This window comes from Protomyctophum bolini (assembly GCF_963924005.1).
Source record: "Protomyctophum bolini genome assembly, chromosome: 24".
NCBI classification, from domain to species: domain Eukaryota; kingdom Metazoa; phylum Chordata; class Actinopteri; order Myctophiformes; family Myctophidae; genus Protomyctophum; species Protomyctophum bolini.
The window spans coordinates 10,672,602-10,694,528 of record NC_137885.1 but is presented as its reverse complement, the minus strand read 5'-3'; the positions used below and the strand labels follow the sequence as shown (position 1 = coordinate 10,694,528).

The 21,927-nt window shown below is 45.8% G+C and overlaps 1 protein-coding gene across 1 annotated transcript in view; it reads left to right on the top strand.

Moving 5' to 3' along the window:
* LOC308311733 (cilia- and flagella-associated protein 47-like) overlaps positions 1-21,927 on the top strand; it is a gene marked incomplete at both ends in the record, with an annotated part of 46,144 nt that overhangs the window by 17,847 nt on the left and 6,370 nt on the right. Inside the window, 34 exons of the mRNA XM_080758519.1 lie at positions 746-956; positions 1,646-1,874; positions 2,126-2,278; positions 2,971-3,175; positions 3,308-3,404; positions 3,637-3,853; positions 4,202-4,446; positions 4,907-5,037; positions 5,454-5,576; positions 6,305-6,436; positions 6,587-6,664; positions 6,748-6,895; positions 7,087-7,172; positions 7,447-7,595; positions 7,629-7,738; positions 8,505-8,587; positions 9,175-9,364; positions 9,648-9,867; positions 10,072-10,226; positions 10,514-10,632; positions 11,552-11,937; positions 13,448-13,548; positions 14,290-14,436; positions 15,041-15,251; positions 15,775-15,846; positions 16,401-16,538; positions 16,841-16,922; positions 17,402-17,485; positions 17,589-17,772; positions 19,000-19,105; positions 19,782-19,890; positions 20,274-20,408; positions 20,602-20,714; positions 21,417-21,579. Of these exons, the coding sequence (XP_080614645.1) occupies positions 746-956; positions 1,646-1,874; positions 2,126-2,278; positions 2,971-3,175; positions 3,308-3,404; positions 3,637-3,853; positions 4,202-4,446; positions 4,907-5,037; positions 5,454-5,576; positions 6,305-6,436; positions 6,587-6,664; positions 6,748-6,895; positions 7,087-7,172; positions 7,447-7,595; positions 7,629-7,738; positions 8,505-8,587; positions 9,175-9,364; positions 9,648-9,867; positions 10,072-10,226; positions 10,514-10,632; positions 11,552-11,937; positions 13,448-13,548; positions 14,290-14,436; positions 15,041-15,251; positions 15,775-15,846; positions 16,401-16,538; positions 16,841-16,922; positions 17,402-17,485; positions 17,589-17,772; positions 19,000-19,105; positions 19,782-19,890; positions 20,274-20,408; positions 20,602-20,714; positions 21,417-21,579 (5,112 nt within the window). The remainder of the gene's footprint in view (positions 1-745; positions 957-1,645; positions 1,875-2,125; positions 2,279-2,970; positions 3,176-3,307; positions 3,405-3,636; positions 3,854-4,201; positions 4,447-4,906; positions 5,038-5,453; positions 5,577-6,304; positions 6,437-6,586; positions 6,665-6,747; positions 6,896-7,086; positions 7,173-7,446; positions 7,596-7,628; positions 7,739-8,504; positions 8,588-9,174; positions 9,365-9,647; positions 9,868-10,071; positions 10,227-10,513; positions 10,633-11,551; positions 11,938-13,447; positions 13,549-14,289; positions 14,437-15,040; positions 15,252-15,774; positions 15,847-16,400; positions 16,539-16,840; positions 16,923-17,401; positions 17,486-17,588; positions 17,773-18,999; positions 19,106-19,781; positions 19,891-20,273; positions 20,409-20,601; positions 20,715-21,416; positions 21,580-21,927) is intronic.

Below are 21,927 nucleotides of genomic sequence, written 5' to 3'. Positions count from 1 at the left end.
TTATACCTGATGCCATTTGACTCTTGCTGGTGGTGGTCATAGGACAATACAAACATTTGTTTGAGTATATTCAGTTTGTAATAAGAAGTTGTACAACTTCTGATTACAAACTGAAAATACTCATTGATCTTTTTTAAATAAATGGTGTGGCATTTTTATATCAGTGTATTTCTTCTACACAGATATATAAAATCCACCCCAGTTTATTTTAAAAAATCAATGAATTTAATTGAGTCAAAAACTTACATTTATTAAACACGACTAGTTCTTGTATAAAATACGTAATCCATTCAATTCAATAGTCTACATTTTCCAGTAAAATCTTCAAGATATATCCAGTAAAATCTACAAGAAATGTCCAGTAAAATCTACAAGATATGTCCAGTAAAATCTACAAGATATGTCCATTACATTTTACTGGACATATCTTGTAGATCCAGTATATTTTACTGGACATATCTTATAGATTTTACTGGACATATCGTTTAGATTTTACTGGACATATCTTGTAGATTTTACTGGAAAATGTAGACTATTGAATTGACTGGATTACATATTTTATACAAGAACTAGTCTTGTTTAATAAAAGTACCTTTTTGACTCAATTAAATTCATTGTTTTTTTTAAATAAATGGGGTGGCATATTTTTATCAGCGTATAAGCAAATACTAATCCTTGTATGTAAATGGGGTTGTCCTCGTATGTGTGTGCTACTTCATCAGTTTTTCTTGTGTCTTGGTTCCAGGATGTAGTGCTGTCGTTCGCCCCCCGTCAGGTGGGTAGGTTCCATGTTCGTCAGAAGCTGGACATCCTGGGTCGGGTTTTTGGTCATAAGAGCGATGAAGGAACCGATGACATCACTGAACTCCGCCTTCGCAGCTTCCACACCATCGCACTACACCTTTCTGCCGCCTGCCGCGCTGAGACCACCCACCCAGAGCCCAGACTTAACCCTGGTACACACAGAAAACTGAAAAAGTATTGAGATTAAAGGACAAAAGAATAAAGAAAATATAAATCTGACCACAATACCATAGCTACGGTACACACATTCTCAAGGTACTGCTTCCCTTTTTGAGTGGTGCAACCACTCCTACAACCAGCAATGTCTGTGCGTATGCGTGTGTGTGTGTGTGTGTGTGTGTGTGTATCTGAGCATGAGTATGACTTATTAGTACCAGTAGGGGGCGCCAGAAACAGAGAGAGGGATAGTGCTGCGAAGAGAGAGAGAGAGAGGTGGGGGGGGGGGGGGGATTGCACCACTCAGTTCACCACTCAGTTCACACGGGTGTGATTTTTTAAGCAAACCCTGAGTTATGAGATTTCCAAACAGCCCATTTCTCATGCACAATTAAACCATTTATGTAGACCTGACGTCGAAAAAAATAAAAAGTCTTCTGAAATAATTTATTATATTCAAAGATTTGTGCCACATTTTCACGATCTTTCAAAAATAGCAGACGCGCTACGAGCTTGAGCTCTATTTTTCAATAGCTAAAGTAAAACACCAAAACGGGTTTCCGTCCAGAAAGTCTCATATCCAGATTATATTTGTTTATATTGATTTATATTGTTTGTGCACATACTTTACCACTAAAATGATTCAGTTTAGCTTCAGCTCTGGTTTGATTGGCTGTTACCACAGGCCTCACGCCCGTTGTGACAAACCCAACTGGGACGGTGCTTCACGTTCGCTCCGCTGACCTGGCTCGCTGCAGAGGGACGGTGCGCGCAGCGGTCGTCAACGCAGCCAAGACGCACCTTCACACACACAGCCGGTCAAAGAGACGCAGCTCAGAGGGGGACGAGTTTGTGGCGTTTCCAAACGACCGAGCTGCCAGCCTCCGGCCTTCCTCTCCACATAGACAGTACAGGTAGATTTCAAACAGACACACACACAATGTTTCTCTCTTTGTGTGTGTGTGTGTGTGTGTGTGTGTGTGTGTGTGTGTGTGTGTGTGTGTGTGTGTGTGTGTGTGTGTGCGCGCGCGTGCGTGCGTGTGTGCGTGCATGCGCGTCAGATACACATGTTCTTTGGGCTTTGAACAAATGTTCAAAGCCCACAAGCCATAACTAATTATACTCAATTGTGACTTCAATTCTTGACGTGTGCTTCCCTTTGCAGGACCATTTTTACAGGCGTTGGTCGTTACCGCTACGTGGACTCAGACTACGCCTTCACCGAGGACGAAGAGGGGCAGAGGCAGAAACACAGACAGATATACGTGGACTTCATTGCACAGCTCAGACACACACGCCCGCAGAGGACCAAGGCCAGGTACACCTCACATTATGCACCAAATGGCTTAACCACATTATTCTGGGCATGTCACGATATAGTAGATGAATATTCCGTGAAAATCGCAGATCTACAAGCTCACAATGCATCAGAACACAACATGCTGTGAGCTTGTAGATCGGCTAGATTTAGTAAAGAGATTTTGTGTAGAGGGGAATAAGGAGCACTATGATAGAGCCTTAGGAGTCAATACATTATATTGGTGGTTAAAGATTATAGTTGATACAAATAATCTGAGATTAAGGGGAGGAAACTGACAACTCTTTAGAGAGCCACAGGAATCTGAAAGTGCTATATGGGTTTGAGTTCACAATCAGGGACATAACCGTGAAATGCTTTGTAGTGTTTGTTATTCAAAATGACTTCACAATGGATGCATGAGCCACACAAAGTGCAATAATCCTTAAAGCTATTTATATCCATTGAGAACACTTGAGTGGTTCAAACGGAAAAGTGGCAGCATCAATTGTCAGTGGGATGGGTTTTGCATAAAGATGAGTTGGCTGACTACTACCTATGGTCTCACATGGTATAGTAGTGCATGATAAAACATTGTCTGTTGAGTTTGATACCTTTTGAAATCATAAAAGAAAAGATAAGCACCTAATTTTAAATGCTATCTTGGTGTCCACTACAAACTGTAACTACTGTATGTGGTGTGTGCTTGCCAGACACCAGGGACAAGTTGAGGACGAGGTGGACATTGGAATTGTTCCGGCCCAGGGGCTACTCTCACCTAATCCCCACCTCGGCGACTTAGACCTCAGCACGGCAGCAGAGGTACAGGAACTCTGTGACAGCCACAGTACCCTGGTGGCTAACGGCAGTGGTCCTCTGGCTAAAGCACCTATCACTGGACAGGTTAGCAACAGCCAGGTAAGTTCCAAGATGGGGCTAGCCAGCACCTGCAATTCTCACCAACCAACTATCCCTTCAGTCACCTGTTGTGCCTATATTCTGTATACATTCAAATCTCAGTTTAGTTTGTGTTGTGTGATCCGATTCTAGGTGACAGAGGAGGTGAATGTAGTTCCTTCAACCAGCCAGGAAGTACAAGACTGCAGGAGGGCTCTCACACCTTGGGAACGTTACCAAGTGGTCATTGGTGAGGTCTAGTGCTGCGTCCATCACTCACCGTTAAGACTGGGAATGCTTTGACGTTTCAGGACAGATAATTCTCCTGAAACACAATTTGAGACTCCTGTTACTGAACAAACACTATATAGCAATGAGTACCAGTATCGGAGTATTTCTATTTGGGCTGCATTCTTGCAACATTTTGTTTGTGTACGTGCGTGCGTGTGAGAAATTACTCTTTTTGCCCCCCTCCCAACAAGGCCCCTTGATGGTGGACTTTGGCGAGGTGTGTGTGCAGTCGGTGTGCGTCCAGAGGCTGGAGCTGGTCAACCGGCTGTCTGTGAGCGTTTGGGTGCAGCTCCAGGTGAACTGTCCAGAGCTTCGTCAAACCTCGCCTGTCTCCCACGTGCTGCCGCCACGGTCGCGCGCCTCGTTGCCCCTCATGTTTCAGAGCAACGAGCTGGGCCACTTCCACAGGTTGGTTACTAGCGGTGGTAGAAAAAGTACTGAAGTATAATACCTTTTTGAAAATAGCAGATCTATAAGCTCACAATGTGTTGCGACAGTGGTGTCACTTTTATGTGACACTGTGAAGGATCACTTAATATGCCATTACCTGTGATTCGGGGTAATTCTGCACGGCTGCCTGGATTGTCTTTACGTCTGTCAATCCCTTTGGGACACAGCCCTGCAAAATGTAACAATGATCTTGGAACAAACAAAGCTAATAAATAATCGTAATAATCGTAATTTGCTTGAATCCAAGGATAATAGTAGTATATTTGTTTGTTTATTTGTGTGCTTGTGTGTGTGTGTGCGCCTCAGGACCGTCAGGTACACGGTGAACCAGCAGCACCCTGGCCAGGTGGTGGTCCGGGCCCAGGTGGTCCCTGTGGCTCTGGAGCTGTCCAGCAGCCGCCTGGCGCTGGGCCCCAGCCCTGGCCTGCTGGCTCCGTCCGAGTACAGGAGCACCGTCACCCTGACGAACCGTCGCAATCACCCCGCCGACTTTACCTGGAGACCGGTGGTCACCGACGGAGGCATTCTGTTCTCCATACGGCCTGCTGCAGGTCAGCATTGATTTTGACAGCGAACTAGTTAGTTTTAGTCATAGTCTTTTAAATAAAGTTCCCTTTAGTCTTCTGAAATGTTTTAGTGTTAGTCTGGTTTTGGTCGATTAAATGCCATGAGATTTTAGTCGATTAAATCTACAGTAGTTTTTGGCGACAAAATGTATTTAGGCGTAATGCCTGATTTTGCACTTGCATGCTGAATGCTGAAAATAGACAATCTACATAAGCTCACAACGCTTGTCTTTTATTTCTACTGGATCTCTTCTCCGCTAGTCCCTCCCTAACATTTTAGTCAAAATTGTATTTGTTGACGAAGTTGTCGATAGTGTCATAGCTTAGTTTATTTAGTTTTTGTTTAGTCTTCATCGATGAAAAAAGGCAGTCTACGAACATTAATTATGTAATCGTTTTAGTTGACGCGTGTGTGTGTGTGTGTGTGTGTGTGTGTGTGCCTCAGGCACAGTAGAGGCGTACAGACAGTTGGACTGTGAGGTGGTGTGGCAGCCCTCCTTCTCCTCACCACCAGAAGGAGACTTTGACCTGTGCGTCCACGAAGGCAGCGCCCAGCGCCTGCACTGCGTCGCCAAGGTCTGCTGCTCACTCACTACACTAAAACAACTGAATCAGGCAGGGAATGCATATTGTTTTCTTAAATGACCGGTTAGTTCTGCATTGTCCCTGTAACTCATGCAACAAATCTGTGTCGGCTGAGTAGAAATACAGAAGGGATTCTTGTTTGATTTATTGATTGAATACGTTAACAACAGTTTGCAAAGAAGTACAGAGATACAGATAATGCTAAAAGAATAACACAGGACTTGTTTCCATTCGGGTTCTATGTATTCAACTCATCAAGCGTTGGCAGTGTGTGTATAGGTTGACCTTGTAACAGTGCAAATATTTTTTTTTAGATTAGATCAAAGTTGCCTGCTAATGATTGTAACCATGTTTTGCAATGATATACTCTATTCATCTCTCTCTCTCTCTCTCTCTCTCTCTGTCAGGTCGGATTCAGCAAAGTCCAGCTGTCAGAGAGACATGTGATGTTTGGCTCGGTGGCTCTCAACGTCCCCTCTGTGAGGACCGCTGTCTTACACAACACTGGCCCCAACCACGCCTACTACCAGGTTAGCACGCACACACACACACACACACACACACACACACACACACACACACACATACAGATCTGTACAGATGTGAATGTGCGTGACTGAGTTTGTTAGGCTGGATTAAAACTCATTTACTTACGCGTTTTGATGTGTTTTTTGAGTTTTTGATTTTACACTAGATGGCGCTCTTAGCTAACCTATGATCTTCCGTTCGAGTCCCAGTGAAGGCAAGAACCAGGAAACCACGTGGTCGCAAAAACTCGCATGCCATTGATTCTTATTTTAGAGAATTTTGTGAAATAAACGTGGGTGCATAGCGTTAGTCCAAAGGCCCAATAATCAGACATTACTACCCCTAACCCAAACCCTAACCCTAGGGTGAGTCTTAACCGGCCACCTATGTCGGACTAATGCGTGCCATCCCTACAACGCTCACATCTCTCTTCCTGTATCGTTCCACCTTAGCGTTGACCACCATTGCATTTTCAATGTGCTCTAACTATTGCACAGATGCACATTTTTTCTACAGTTTTTCCATAAAAAAATCCTGCTTTTTTTTCCACTAACGCACAACGAACGGCTCTCTCATTACCAACGGCCAGGTGTGCGATCGTAGTGAAGATAAATATTCTGTGACTACTTGAAAGGTGAGTAAAAATGAGTTGAGAGCAATTGCTAAAGGCCTACATTGTGTGTGTGTGTGTGTGTGTGTGTGTGTGTGTGTGTGTGTGTGTGTGTGTTAGGTGCTGGATGTGTGTCCTCTCCCCGGCATGGCTGTCTCTCCGTCAGAGGGGCTGGTGCCCGTCGGGGGGCAGGCAGTGCTGAACGTCCATTTCAACCCTGATGCCCTCATCAAGTTTGACACCAGAGTGGAGGTGGGAGCGCACCTGTGTGTGTGTGTACACTGCATGGAGAGTTACATCCACATGCTTAAATGTAATCGTGTGTGTGTGACACTGTGTGTGTGTGTGTGTGTGTGTGTGTGTGCGTGTGTGCGTGCGTGCGCGCGTGCGTGCTCGTTTCAGATAGCTCTAAGGAGCATGAAGTCCATTGAACTGAGACTGAGTGGATCAGTGGAGCCTCCGAGAGTTGATATCAGCATGGTGAGTTTGTGTTTTCAACCCACTGTTGCATTAGACATCCTTCTCCTGTGGACAACATGTCTCTCTCTCCCCCCTCCATCCAGTCTCATTTCCAGTTCCATGGGGTGCATGATGGTTCTCGTCGCGTGCTTCCGTTCTCCCTGGTCAACCGCTCGGCGGCCACGGCCAGGGTGACCTTTGACCTGTCAGAATACACAGACTTCACGGTCCACATCCCACAGCCCTCACTGGGTAAATGCCACACACACACACACACACACACGTACGTACGCACGCACGCATGCAGACACGATAGTGCAGTGTTTCTCATACACTGCAAGTGGAAGTCATCTGTGTGTGTGTGTGTGTGTGTGTGTGTGTGTGTGTGTGTGTGTGTGTGTGTGTGTGTGTGTGTGTGTGTGTGCGCACGCATGCACATTCAGCAGCAGAGCAGGAGTCGGGTGTGAGTGTGGTTGACCTTCAGAGCCACCAGACCATCAACTGTTCTCTGGACTTCTACCCCACAGAGGTGAGACTGACTGACTGACTGAATATTTGATTTAAAATGGTTAACTATAGAAATAGGTAGATTTATTTTTTTAATTTCGGTTTTCAAATATTCTTTGACACAGAATACATGTTTCATGGTCATGATTCACCTGGTGACTTGGTTCTAGACTTAATTATTTTTGGAAAATCGGCTGAACGAATGGGCTTTCTACCTGTGGAACCAAACAATGACTGCTATTCTCTACTCTCTTGTTGAAGACCTTCAGGCGCGTTTGTTTGGTCTGTCCCTGCAGGTGGCAGGTTATGACTTCATCCTGCCGGTGACAGTCAACGGTGTGCGCTGTCCCTCGCCTGCTCCTCCCTCTACTCCGCTGCTCTCCCCCTCCCCCTCCACCTCTACCCCCATCTCTGCTCCCCGCTCCTCTTCCTCTCCGCTGCTGCCGCCCTCCACCTCCACCACTACCCCCCTCTCTCCTCCCTGCTCCTCTTCCTCCAGCTCTCTGTCGTCCAGCCGCGGTGGCAAGCACATCGTCACGCCGCGGTCCCTGCACATACCCATGGAGTCATGTCGCGTGCAAGCCACAGGTCAGCATATTTTTGTGCTGTGTGTGTGTGTGTGTGTGTGTGTGTGTGTCCACACTCTCACTCGCAAAACGGAGTATGCAAATGCATCACCCCCCCTCCCCCCTCATCTAAACTGAGTGGCCAAACATTGAGCAGCATGGAGCATTAGAGTTTGGAAGCGTGCGTTGGAAATTACTCAAGGGTCCCACGTACCACCATTCTAAATTGCACATAATGCAGGTCGCAGCAGGACATTATTGAAAACGAGCTCTTCCAAACTCTGACACTTCACCTGCAGGGAATGTCTTGACAGAATGTCTTTGGTGGATTTTTATGAAACAAAACCTATGCAGATAGAAAGAAGATAATTGAAGGTTTCCGTACAGCTGCAATGTTGGTGAGTTTAACATTGTTTAATGCAATCAGAGAGGACTTTTCTGTTTGGATATACAGTATGGGCTCCATGACAAACGTTGGGAAGTCCACTTCAGTTGACTCAGCGCCGTTGGAGATATCTCCCGACTCACATGTTGGGGTCACATGTTGACCCCTAGTCAAAATGTGACCCTGGGCCTCGGGGTACCCCCGCAGTCCCCCGTCCTGGTCCCAAGCCGCCACCTGTTTGCTATGTTGATAGTGTTGGTGTGTGTATGCATATTGCATGTGTGTATGCTATTGTAACTGTGTTCCTTCCTTTTTTAGAAGATTTTAATTATTTCTTATTTGCTAATTATTATTTGTTTCAGTTCTTTACTGTTTTATTGACTATGCTCTTTTCTTTGTCCAGTGCTGTGCGCCCCTTTGGAAATATCCCCCTCTAGCCTCAAGTTCCACGTGGAATCTCTGGCACCACAGTCTACGTTTACTCAGGTATTTGGTCATTTTCTCCATCTTCCATGCTGTCCTTTCTTCCATCCTCCTTCATTTAGATTATTCCTAGCAATTTCCATCTATAAGAATTCAATCTTTCCTTCTTCTATTCGGTCTTTCTTCCTTCAATTCTCATCTTCCCTTCATCCATCAAAAATGTGCAGAATGCCCCATTTCATGTTTTGAAATGTAAATAATCTTTTGAAAATGGCAGATCTCAAAGCTTGTGATCTCAAAACGCCTTGCTTTGCGTTTGCTTGTAGGCTATTTTCATGTATAGGGCTGAAGTGATTAATGTAGGTTTAGTAATAATAATAATAATGATCCAAATTTACAAAGGAACTTGTAACTAAAGTTTTCAAATATATGTAGTGGAGTAAAAGTACAATATAGAAGTAAATGTATTGGAAATACTCAAGCAAACTACAAAATACCTCAATATTGTATTGTAGTACAGCACTTAAGTAAATGTGCTTAGTTTCTTTCCACCCCTGACTGCCATAAGTGTAAATACATGAATACTGAAAATACTAGTTTTTCAGCTTCTCAGAGGTCTCTCTCTCTCTCTCTCTCTCCCCCCTCCCCAGACAGTGGAGCTGAAGGCGGCGTGTGCAGACAGTGTGTACTGGCAGACTGCATCCTCACGTGGTGTGTGCTGGTGGTTGGACGGCAGCAGAGAGGAGCAGGTGATCACGGTGTGTCCAGCGTCAGGGAGGCTGGAGGCTGGACAGTCTGTCTGCCTGGCTGTCAGCCTGAGGCCCAGTGCTGTCGGCACAGGTAACTATAAACACGCGTTGATAACGTTGCGTTCTTTGTCTACGTGTCATGTCTGACACACATCCCATCATTCTGAAAAGAAGATAAAAAAACATGTCCAAACACTTGATTGGCTTAAGAGTACAGTACAGTACAGTACAGTACAGTACAGTACAGTACAGTACAGTACAGTACAGTACGTCGCTGTGGGAAAAAATTACGGCACCCCATCTTTAAGGAAACAGTGCTAGTATTAATCAATGCTATTATTAAATGCATGACTAATTCACAATTGGATTGTCAGTGTGTGACAGAGTCACCCGGCTGGCTCTGCCCCTCTACGTGGGGGAGGAGGAGGAGGGATGCGAGACGCGTCGTCACCCCTACATGGAGCTGGATGTCACCATCTTACTCCACCGCCCCACCCTGACCATGGTCCCCTCCCCAGTCCTCCTGCTCACACCAACGCCTCTGGACACGAGCACTACGGCCACCCTCACCCTGTTGGCCTCCGGATATCCCAGGTACAAAGACCCACGCTCCATTGAGTTTCCTTCAGGGGCATCTGAGGCATGTTTTTGCAGATTAATCTGATTTCATCGATTTACCTTTTTGCCATTTCTTACGCCTCTGTTTAAAACAAAGTGAGTCCCTGTCCTACCCCCTGACACCCTGATTGCTCTCTCTCTCTCTCTCTCTCTCTCTCTCTCTCTCTCCACCCCCCCCAGTGGGACCATTGTGTTGGTGGAGGTGGAGGAAGTGGAGGTGGATAATGGAAGGAAGTTGAAGCCTGTCTCGGTCAGCTTTCCCCGGGGCAACACCATCCCTGGGCCCACCGCGACCCACCTCCAGGTACAGGTCCCGTATATAGACTTTGAAGAAGGTTGGATTTGGTTTGCACATTGGTAGGGACACTACCATAACTATAACACTAACTAACTACTATATATTCAGTTACTGTTGGTAACGAGAAAATCTAAAGCTAATGGTATGTTGTCTATTCAGTTTGTTTTAGTTAGTTTTGTACAATACAGTTTCAGTTAGTTATAGTTTTTTGAGTAGTGCAACCACTCCATTACAGAGCTATGTGTGTCCCTGGGTCCCTGGGTCTGTCCCTGGGTCTGTCCTCCCGGTTTTAACTATAATAACCTTACTGTATGTCCCCTCCAGGACCAGAAGTCACCACAGGAAGCGGCGGCATGGTCTCTGGTGTGCACGGTGTCCCTCTGCTCACCTGTCCCTGTGTCCGTCTGCACCAGCATCACCTTCAGAGACCACCTCCACAACAGGTGACATGCAATCAGTGGTGGAAAAAGTACTACTAATTACTATTATTTGTATACTTATAGTAAAAGTATCAATACTGCTATTTAGATACTCAGGAGTAGAGACCTCCTTCTGCTTATCACAGCCACTCCCCGCCCACTCCCTCCTTATCAACATCACCTGCCTTTCATTATCCTTCGGCCAATCCCCGTCACAATCACCACAGTATAAATACACCTGTGAACCGTCACTTGCCTGTTCTTACTACCTACTGTAAGTGGTCTGGAACTAACACAGCCGTAAGTGAGTTTCGCCAAGCGTCTCCTTATTACCAACTTCTTTTCTACTTCAGTTCACAGTTTGCTTTTGACAGTTCCTCTCCGTTTAATTTTCGTTTTGAAAGCATTTGTTTGCTCACTTGTTTAGCCGCTCAGACTAGCAGCTTGCTGCTCATCAGCAGCAGCAGCAGCGCTTCTTTTCTTTCTCACCACCACTGTGGCACCGCCATTTCTTTTTTTTCAGTGGTGCAACCACTTCATTAAGGAGTGTATGTCTGTCCCTTGCTGGGTCCCTGGCTGGGTCTGTCTGAGTGTGTCACTGCACACACACACACATTAACTGTATATGATTTCGGGTGTGACAGTACAGTAGAGGGACCCCCTTGGGACCACCACGCGGTAACTCTGTCATTTCTCAACCGTTTCGGACGCGGGGCGGCTAGTAACGCGTCCCGCCCACTTCCAACTCCCCATTCCCCCTCCTGCCCCCCACCTCATGAGCACGCTGGCGGACAAGGCCGTCCACTTCCAACCAGCTCCCCCTGGCAGGCACTCCGCGTCTCACCCTCTTCTAAACACCCCCCCCCCCCCCCCCCACGAGCACGCCGGGAATGCACCTCGCCCTCTTCCAACCCCCCTCCCTCCTCCCGTTTTCTTCCCACAGGTCAGCAAGCGCCTCCTTCCTCTCCTCAAGTTGAACGCCACTCCACCTACCAATCCCACCCTCCCCCCGGCCCAGTCCGACCCCACGCGTGCCAGGACCACGCCATCTCCCCTTCCCCCTCTACGCCCACTCGCCCCAGTCGCTCTCGGCAACCGCCTCGTAAGCGCTCTCCTCCCCATCCTCTTCCTCCTCCGCGTCGCCAGGCGGGCATACACCCCTCACCTCCTCGTCTCCTCCTCCTGCCCCTCAGGCACCTCTCTCCTCTGCCCCGCCCACTTAGAGCCCCACCGGCGCCAAGCTCCCCACCGCTCGCCTCCCGCCCACCCAGAGCCTTTCCCCCCTCCTCGCCGTACAGCACGCCACCGTGCTCAGGCCGCCCCCCCAGCGTGTCTGTCTGTCCCCGGTCTTTGCCCATATATGGGGATGATTGGTGTCATAGATGACTGACATCACAAACTGATTTCTAACAGTGACAAAGGGATAATCTTTAATTATCATCTCAGTTCCTAAAAGCAGCACCATTGCATTGGTGGTTCAGTGGTAGAATTCTCGCCTGCCACGCGGGAGGCCCGGGTTCGATTCCCGGCCAATGCATGCATTAATGTTTTCATTATATCTTTTCAATTAACCTCAGAAGCATTATGTTTGCAGAAGACAAGGGGAAACATTCACACATGGGTAGTATGTGCGAGTATGAATGTGTCATTAGACCGACAACCTAACCACAAGCAAGTTCGACCACATGTCTGACCGTTGCTTCCGCTTGTCGGTCCGTTGGTGTGTCTAATCTGCGTGTGCATCCTTGGGCGAGCTGTAAGCCCGATCACCTTTGGTTTGAGTGACTGATGATGATGACCTGAGTGACAGATACAGAGACCTCTATTATATTGTCATTGAAGGGACACAGACTGTTATCTCCATATATGGGCATAGATAGCCTAGGACACAGCCAGACAGACCTCCAAATATGCTATGAAACGCTTGAGCATCAGAAAGCACAAGTCCAGTCCCAAGTAGCTACTTGAGACTTGCACTCCCAATAAATCACCGCTCCCCCACTCCCTAAACATAGCACCATTGCATTGGTGGTTCAGTGGTAGAATTCTCGCCTGCCACGCGGGAGGCCCGGGTTCGATTCCCGGCCAATGCATACATTTATTTTCATCATACGAGATTCCAGCAGGAAGACCTATTGTCTAGCCTCGGTCCCAGGCTAACTTTTCTGTGAAAAAAAAAAGCCTGGTCACAACGTAAGAGAGAGAAGCTATCGGCGCATGTATCCTCCGGAAACATCCGTCAGACATATTTCCCCCGGATACGATATTTTCCTGACCAACCGCAACAATTGTTTCATTCGCGGAGAATGTAAACTCATTTGTAAAGCATCAACGTCATTTCCGCTAAAATCCTGCAACTTCCGCCCAAATGATAGTCTTTACAGCGTAGGTCTTGCCCAGGGTGGTCTCTGACTGTGGTAGTGAAACGTGCCAAACAGCTGAATGTATTGAAAACTTCCTGAACCCCCTGTCTATCCATATATGGGCAAAAATAGGACACAGCCAGACAGACCTCCAAATATGGGTATCAAACGCTTGAGCATCAGAAAGCACAAGTCCAGTCCCAAGTAGCTGTTGAGACTTGCACTCCCAACAAATCACCCCTCCCCCACTCCCTAAACGTAGCACCATTGCATTGGTGGTTCAGTGGTAGAATTCTCGCCTGCCACGCGGGAGGCCCGGTTTCGATTCCCGGCCAATGCATACATTTATTTTCATCATCATACAAGATTCCAGCAGGGAGATCTATTGTCTCTGACTGTGGTAGTGAAACGTACCAAACAGCTGAATATATTGAACACTTCCTGCTCTCTCTCACACCGTTTGTGTTTCTCTCCAGGTTTCAAGTGGCAGTCTGTGCTACGGCAGACAACTGTCTGTTGACCGTGTGGCCCTACATGGCCTTGCACCGCTCCCAGCAGCAGATCATCCTCAAGACCGGTACTACACAGACACACACACACACACACACACAATGCACATGAAGCCTTATTTATTCTTTGTGTTGTGCAGGTGTTGCAATCGCAACGTGCTTTTAAATTTGTTATTCACAGTCCACGACACTGGTGTGCAGAATTTGACTAAGCACACACACACACACACACACACACACACACCCCCCAACGCATTTCTACTCCCAAGACGGTCAATGGGTGATGGCTTGGGACGTGTACTGTATGACCAAACATCAAGACGCATTCTCACTCCCAAGACGGTCAACGGGTGACGGCTTGGGACGTGTTTGACCAATCGTCAACATGGACGTGACCCGTGGGGCACCCGCGGGGTCACCTGTTGACTTGGGGGGGATGTGAGGTACGATTCTGTAACTGTCGGAACTGGAACGGCGCTGAGTCGGCTGAAGCAGCATTCTGCACGGCGACACGCTCCCCTGAAGGCTCGCCCAGTGCACACACACAAACGCGCGTGCATTACAGTCTCATGTTTTGCTTGCACTGGAAGTCAATGGACTAACTCCATTATTTTGTCTTCCTACTCACTGATAACCGTCTGTCTGAATAGAGGCAATATGCGTGGCATCATCATACCCAGATGTTATGCAGGAACTGAGTGGCAAAAAAATGACTTTCTGGCGTTGACAGCCCATACATCCAAACAGAATCGGATTGTGTTGTCCCGGTGGAAAAGTGATGCATGCGCATACTCTATTAATACATTCAGGAGTGATGAGGCCCCAGGCCACCATAGAGGCGGTCCTTCAGCACCGTCACTCTCCAAGCCCCGCCTCTGGACTCACTAACTCCTCCTCCTCCTCCTCCTCGTCTTTTACGCGCCCCGCCTCTTCCACCTGCAGCAACTCTGTCTCAGGTCAGAAAAGCGTGCGTGTGCGTGTGTGTGTGTGTGTGTGTGTGTGTAAAAGTATCAATACAACATTGTAAAAAACGAAAATACCCTGTTACAAGTTAGCGTCTTTCATTCAAAATTCACTTGAGGTAAAGTACAAACGTTTTGGCACCAAAATGTACCAGATTTATTTCTCGCTTAATTTAGCCCGTGGCATGTTTTTTCCATCACTTTTGTACATACAGTATATAGGGTTTGTATTTGTTGATGACATGTATTATTGTGTTAAATTCATGTGCCATGTTGATTAATTGAGTACATAGGACCAACAACTTTATTGTCTAAGGGCCGATTCATACTCCTATTTTACCGCTGTAGTGCCGAAATGAATTCGGCTCGTCAGAAATTTTAAGTAGCACCGAAGAGCCGACTTTAGGACGGGAACCCCCCCCCCCCCCCCCCCCCCGAACCTCAAATGACGTCACATTGAAGTCTCTACAGAGCTGAACCGACTTTTATTCGTGTGTGTGTGTGTGTGTGTGTGTGTGTGTGTGTGTGTGTGTGTGTGTGTGTGTGTGTGTGTGTGTGTGTGTGTGTGTGTGTGCATGCGTGCGTGCGTTACATTCAGATGAGAGGGTGGCTGGCTGTGTCGGTCCTCATCAGACGGGACGTCCTTACATCGAGCACATGTCCGACCCAGGCGCCCCAGCATTCCCCGCTGCTGATTCAGAGGAGGGCTCTTACTACCAGAGCGTCCTGATGGCTGCCCAGAGGTGGTTCACCTTCTTTGGTTGGCCAAACGGACTGCACCCCATCTCCATACCACACACGCTGAGACGGTACACTTTTAAACACAGGGGACTCCTTCGATGCCATTATTAAATGAGTGACAATGCTTCAACATTTGCTGTGAGCACTCATTTGAAGTAGTAGAAGCACAATGCGAGGTGTACAGGCAGGTAGGCAGGCGGGCCAAATTTATATATATTATTTGGGGACCCCCATCTGAAAAAGGGACCTCAAGAAACAAAGATTTCAGTTAAAAAAATATCACAATTGAGTCGACACGCGCTATGAGCTTGAAGTTCAAGCCAAAGTATAAACTATGTTTAAAGTGGTTTAAATGTTTCTATGTTTGTGACGCTATATCAACACATTTTGCTGGGGACCCCCTGGTACCCCCCCAAAGACCCCGGACCCCACTTTGAGAACCATCGACCTATGATCCTAGATTACTATGTCTATTGTTTATGCATTACCTCGTGTTTATCTTAGAGCATCTGATAAAACCCTTAGCCTAAAGTACAAATTGTCATTGTAAATGGCTGTCTCTTCTCTTTCTCTCTCTCTCTCTCACTCCAGGGTTGTGTCCAAGATTCAGACAAAGGCTTCTGTCGGACGGAGTTATCGAGTCAGTCAGAGTAAAGACTCCAGGTCTGCATATATTCCAGCTGTGTTTGTTTTATTTAGATGCCACAATAATTGTTGTATTTTGAATAGGAGATTATTAACTCTCTAATGATACTGTACTTTAATTATTCAGCATTAGCGGAATGGTATTGCAGTTTGTTTTGGTGACTGAAAAAATATTTATACTAAACGGGAGCCAATTCCTATCAATTCAAGTCTCATTTACTAGCTTGTGTTTTTTCTCATTTATCTTTGTGCAGTTATTTTTTTTAGTTTTGTTTGTTTACACAATATATTTTCTATGAATATGTTAATGTGTATTGTCAGACATTTAACCACGCTAAATTCTTAGTAAATTTGACATTTAGCTTTGTACTTGGTCTGCTCTTTTTCGATCTACACCAATCCTCTTTGCCGGAAATAGCCGTTCTATGATCTTGTAGATCTGCTATTTCATAAAAATCTTATCACACAAATATTTGGCAGCTTCCCTGTTGTAACTCTGAAGACCAACTTGTTGAAGACCAGGGATCTAGACTAAATCTACTAAATTAAATGTCTGGCTGTTATGTTCCCAGGTCAGTTCTGGACATGCTGCATCACTTGACTGGCATACACATTCCGGGTATTTCCCGCACCCAGACATTTTCCACGGACACAGACCAGCGCACCAATCAGCTGCTCCAACAGCACGACGCCATGCTGGCATTCCTCAGGTAGGAGGGGCCAGCGTTGCCAGATCTTGTGACAGAAATGAGCAACCAGGTCTATGAAAACAAGCCCGAAAGAAGCGAATATTATAGGCCACATAAGCATTAGAAACAAGACCTCCCATGGAAACGCAACCCACAACTACCAATATTTACAACCAACTTTACAGAATACAAGCCCAAAGTCGCTTTTAATAAGCAGACATGGCGACACAGGTTGGGGGGGGGGTCGTGTACTCGCTGACACAATTCAAACCTGCCTGTTGCTGTTAGCAGGGTGTCAGTCTGTCCTGTGTTTCTCTGTGCAGAACCCAGGGAGCCTCACTCTGTCATATCAGACCAGAGTACCTGCTGGACCTGCCGGAGTTCAAACACTGGTGCTCTCTGAAGGTACACTGTGCACTCACGCACACACACACACACACACACACGCACACACACACACACACACACACACACACACACACACACACACACACACACACACACACACACACTCACTCACTTTGCACCTTTCTTGCTCAGCTCCTGTTGAAATTCAGTGACATCATTGCATTTCTAATCTCTTGCAAATATTGAACATTGAACGAATATTGAAAATTTAAATTTTAACTTGTTTTAAGTCAACCAGCACCACCTCCTCTCAGCATGCAACCAAGAGATTATCTCTTCACTATAATGGGTTTAATCATTTTGGTATGGCAGGATGTTTATAATCACAAGTCTTTTTTTTGCTTTTCAAAGAGCTGCCAGTTTCTTAGCGTCTCATCGCAAATCTCAAGTCCATTTGAGATGAAAGCTTATACTAAAAGCGAGTATATTATGACATGCCACGTGTCATTTTCTGTGTGTGCGCATGTTAATCTCAGGTGAAAGAGATGGACTACAGCAGCATTGACTATGAGTCTCTGAGCAAACGATCTTGGACTGACGTGTTGCTGCAAATATACAAGGTGAATCCATTGTCATTTGAAGCATTTAACTATAAAACCATACAAATTACATTAAAGAAATAAAAAATAAATATTGTGCGTGTGTGTGTGTGTGTGTGTCCAGGTGCTGATTTTGCACGGCGTGTCAGAGGTGGCTGTGAGCCAGGAGGCGGTAGTGGTGGATCACGCCCCAGCTGTGAGCTCAGAGATGCTGATGGTCAGCAACGTCTACTCTGTGTGGGAGCTGAGACTGCTCCGGTGGATCAACGTGCACTACCAGGCCACCAGGAGCACCGTCTGGGCAGACGGTAAGTCTACCAAGCCATGAGGAGCTAGCCAGCTGGATTAGCTGCGTTCCGGGATTAGTTTTGTCAATTTTCTACTCAGTCTGATAGTCTCCTATCTCCCAGGTATAGGTGGGACCAGAGCCATAGAGTAAGACAGAGTTACGACATTGAGGGAACAGAAAACGGAGCGCTCGAGCGCTGTTCATGCAGCCTGGAGAGCTGGAGTGTGAAATACATTGTTTTCAACAAGGCCGGCGCACATATCAGCAATTTTGGGCATGTGTGCAACGTGAAAACTGTTTTAAAGTATTGTACAGTGACAACTAAAGTCTCTGTAATGTTTATGTTGTACATTACTAAAAACAATCTAAAATAAAGGGATTTAAGATCATTAAAGCTGGGCTGTTGCCTGAGTCCAGTGCATTCTGCCAACTTCCGGTCCAGGACATTGTCACTGCTCTTCACCAATAGAAGAGCCCCCATTGAACTGGCCCATGAAATGAACAGAGATTTCGTAACTCTGTCTTACTCTATATACTGTAGCTCTGGGTGGGACATGCCAAAACTGAGAATCGACCTGAGGTTAATTGTGGTGCTGGTTGGGACAAAAACACCGGTTTGACGTCATATCAATGCGCCGCTGTTGCCCTGTAGCCGTCCGTCCCCTTCTCATTCAATAAACTCACCCCACACAGCCGGCAGTTTTTGTTGTACTACTGAACCTGACACAGTGGACTACTATCAAACTAGTGTTTACTTTTTATACCGTAGGTTTTACTCTCGAGTCTAACTTTTTCATCAGTGAAAAAAGCATGGCTCTGGCTGATGACGTATCAGCAACAACGTCGCTACGTAACAGGTGGCGTTATGAAATATGAGTGTCGTCACTAGTGCTGATTTTGATGTCGTTTTTAGCTATAGTCTTTTGAATAAAATTCCATTCAGTTATAGTCATATTTTTGTCGTCCGAACAGTACACAACCAAAGTTATTCTTTAGTTTTAGTTTAGTTTTCGTTAGTGAAAAAATGTAGTGGACGTACATTTTTCGACAAAATCAACACTGGCCCGGTGTTACATTGTCTTTATACTGTCTTGTCTTCATACTTCTTTTGTAAACTGTGTTCACCTAATATCCCCATTGACGTCCCAGAATAACTGGAATAAGTCTTTAGGATGGGACACGATGAAAAAAAACAATAATAATTGAAAAATATATAAAAATATATATCCGTCATGGTGTTTTCCAGGTGAGGTTCCCCCGGCCCACTGGGTAGTGAACTTTGACCTGGACCTTGCAGACGGACTGGTGCTAGCCGCCTTGCTAGCTGCTTACTGTCCTTACCTGGTCAGTGTGTGTGTGCGTGCGTGTGTGTGCGTGTGTCTTATTTCTATTTATTCATGATATATTTGCTAGTTTTGGTTTGTTTTAGTTTTTACAGCACTCATTTAATCAGATCATTTAATGGAGAATTCCAGACCAGTGCTTTTCTAATTGTTACTGTAATCTGATGTGTAATCTTTACCAGTGGTAAAGGCAAACATAAATAAAGAGAGAAAAACCATCCAGAACGCAACGTAGTACTAGCTCAGAGCATGCGTGTTAACTAGGTTATAAGCTTGTTGATATATATCTTGATATATATCTTGACCGGTATATATTCCACTCAATTGGAATAGAATATTAACTTCCGATCTGTATACCGTTGAATCAGGATATTATTTACTAAACACCTTTTTACCTCCACTATGATTTCCTGCTTTTGGCTACATGTGTGTTGTATATTTGTACATCTCGGAATGTTTTGATGAAATGAAAATGGTGGGCCCTATTGTAAACAAGTAGAAATGCTTTTATGCGCTCGTCCACTCACAGTTAACAGTTTTGTATTGAGTTGTGCTTGAATGTACTGTAATTCTGCAAACTGTTAATAAATATTTCAATCAATCCAAAAAAAACATGACCATGTACATGACCATGTACAAAGAAAACGTTTCCTTTGAACCTTCCTCTCCATGATCAGATCTGCAGTCACTTCAAGAGGATGTACACCAGAGCCTGCAGCTTGGAACAGATTTTCCACAATAACATCATACTGGTCCATGCCTTAACCACCCTAGCTCTCAACATGGATATACAGGTAGGTTGACTGGCAATGAGACTAGCCTGGCATGGCCGGCATATCACTCGGGGAAATTCTGTTTTTGCAAAGGCAGATTCTTCTGGTTCCAGGAGATGGTAATGACACAAAAGAGATCTTCACAATACATGGAACACAGTTGATGGCTCCTCTCTTAACCACTTAAGCCTCCGTGTGTCTCCAAGGATTTATCTGTGGCGTATGTTTAGTTGCTAGCTAGCCTACAGTGACACGTCACTTTCTTCAACATGCCTTCAACGACGTCCCACATACATGGACAAGAAGAAGAGCGACAGAGCTGTCATTTGCTACGCCCGATCACGTGACACGCAAATGTGTGTGTGTGTGTGTGTGTGTGTGTGTGTGTGTGTGTGTGCATCCAGCCGACAGACTTGTCAGACCCCAACCCCGTCCAGATGCTGATGCTGTGTGTCCACCTGTATGAGAGACTTCCTCACTATGTCCCATCACACACCATCACTCTGTCAGGAGCCCTGCATGACACCTTCACCAAGCAGGTGACACACACACACACACACAAATTCTCAATCCACAAGCTCACAAGGCGTTGCATCGTGACGTGTTGTGAGCTTGTAGATTGCCTATTTTTGCTACTTTTTGCTTGACACTGCGACAAAGCATATATGAGAGGAAATATGGAGGACATATGTAATATGTGTGTGCGCATGCGTGTGTGTACGTGCGTCACAGGTTCGTCTGAAGAACCCAACCTCTAAACCTCTCCGATACCAAGCCTTCATCTTGGGCCAGGAAGCTCACATCTTCTCCCTCCCCAGTGGCTCTACCATCACCATCCCTCCCAAGTATGTTTACAAACACACTGGGCATCTTTCGGGCTATTAGACGTCTTTAAATTAAATACGTCTAAACGGCTAGGCTCAAACCAGCTTAGCCTAGAAGTTGAAACAACGTAATTTAAATGGCTGTATAATATCTAGACGGTGAGAAAACAGCTAATCAACATCTAGGCTTAGTCTAATAGAAACTTCCACTTTTAGACAAACGATATAATCTAATATCGGACATATGGCTCACAATGTTTCTGGTCTTGGCCTTGACTCGGCCTCGGTCCTGTTTTGGTCTCCGTATTATTGATTTGACAAATGTCATGTTTTGTGTCAATAGATGCCACTGCTCCCCCTCCCCTTCACAATGAAGCCTTCATAAGGTGCATATAATTTACTACGAGATATATCCTAACTATACTAACTAACTAACTGTTGAATAATAATATATATTTCTTTTTAAACAGCTCTTGGTCCCTGGCACAAATGTTTAGATGGGGGTTCGTGGCGAGTGATAACTTTGTTGACATACGGCCAAGCTACACCGGGCATGTGTGCGTTTGATGTAAGCGCACTGTGCGCACAAAGTATGCGTGCGAAATGCCCCGGCTACACCAGATCTGTGGCGCGCGGCAGATTTGCGCGGGACCTTCCGGGAGGATATAGAGATAAGCGTATCCTAGTCTAAATTAAATTAAATTTCAATATAATATCTCCTAGGGCCAGCACAGAACTGACCATCCAGGCTGCTGGCTCCTTCCTGCGGCCCATGGAGTGTGTCCTTCTGCTCACTTCCGGTTGTGTTGCTGTCGGCGCACGTGGTGGTGGTTCCTGCACTCTCACCTTTACCCTGAAGACCCTGATCACTCACATCACACCTGGCGTGAGTATGGTAAACTCTTAAACCTCTCTGGCTACCTGATGCATCTTTATTGGTCGGCTGTCTTACAGCCTGCCTAGGCTGTCCTGTCGTCTGGAGGGCAAGCTAAGCTACAAACAGGACTGCTACAGTATTGTGAGTTTATTTGTTGAATGATTTTCGATTAGGCCTGGTTAACTTGGCCTAGACCAATGGATTGGTGGTTGGCCAACTATAGCTGAGCAATTATCGACAAATTGGTATTGTATAATATGACATTTTTATATAGTCTGGTGTTTTGGAAATCATAAAATTGTGATATGGCATAACTTGTATTTTCTGAGCTTACCTGAGCTTACCTATATTTTCTTA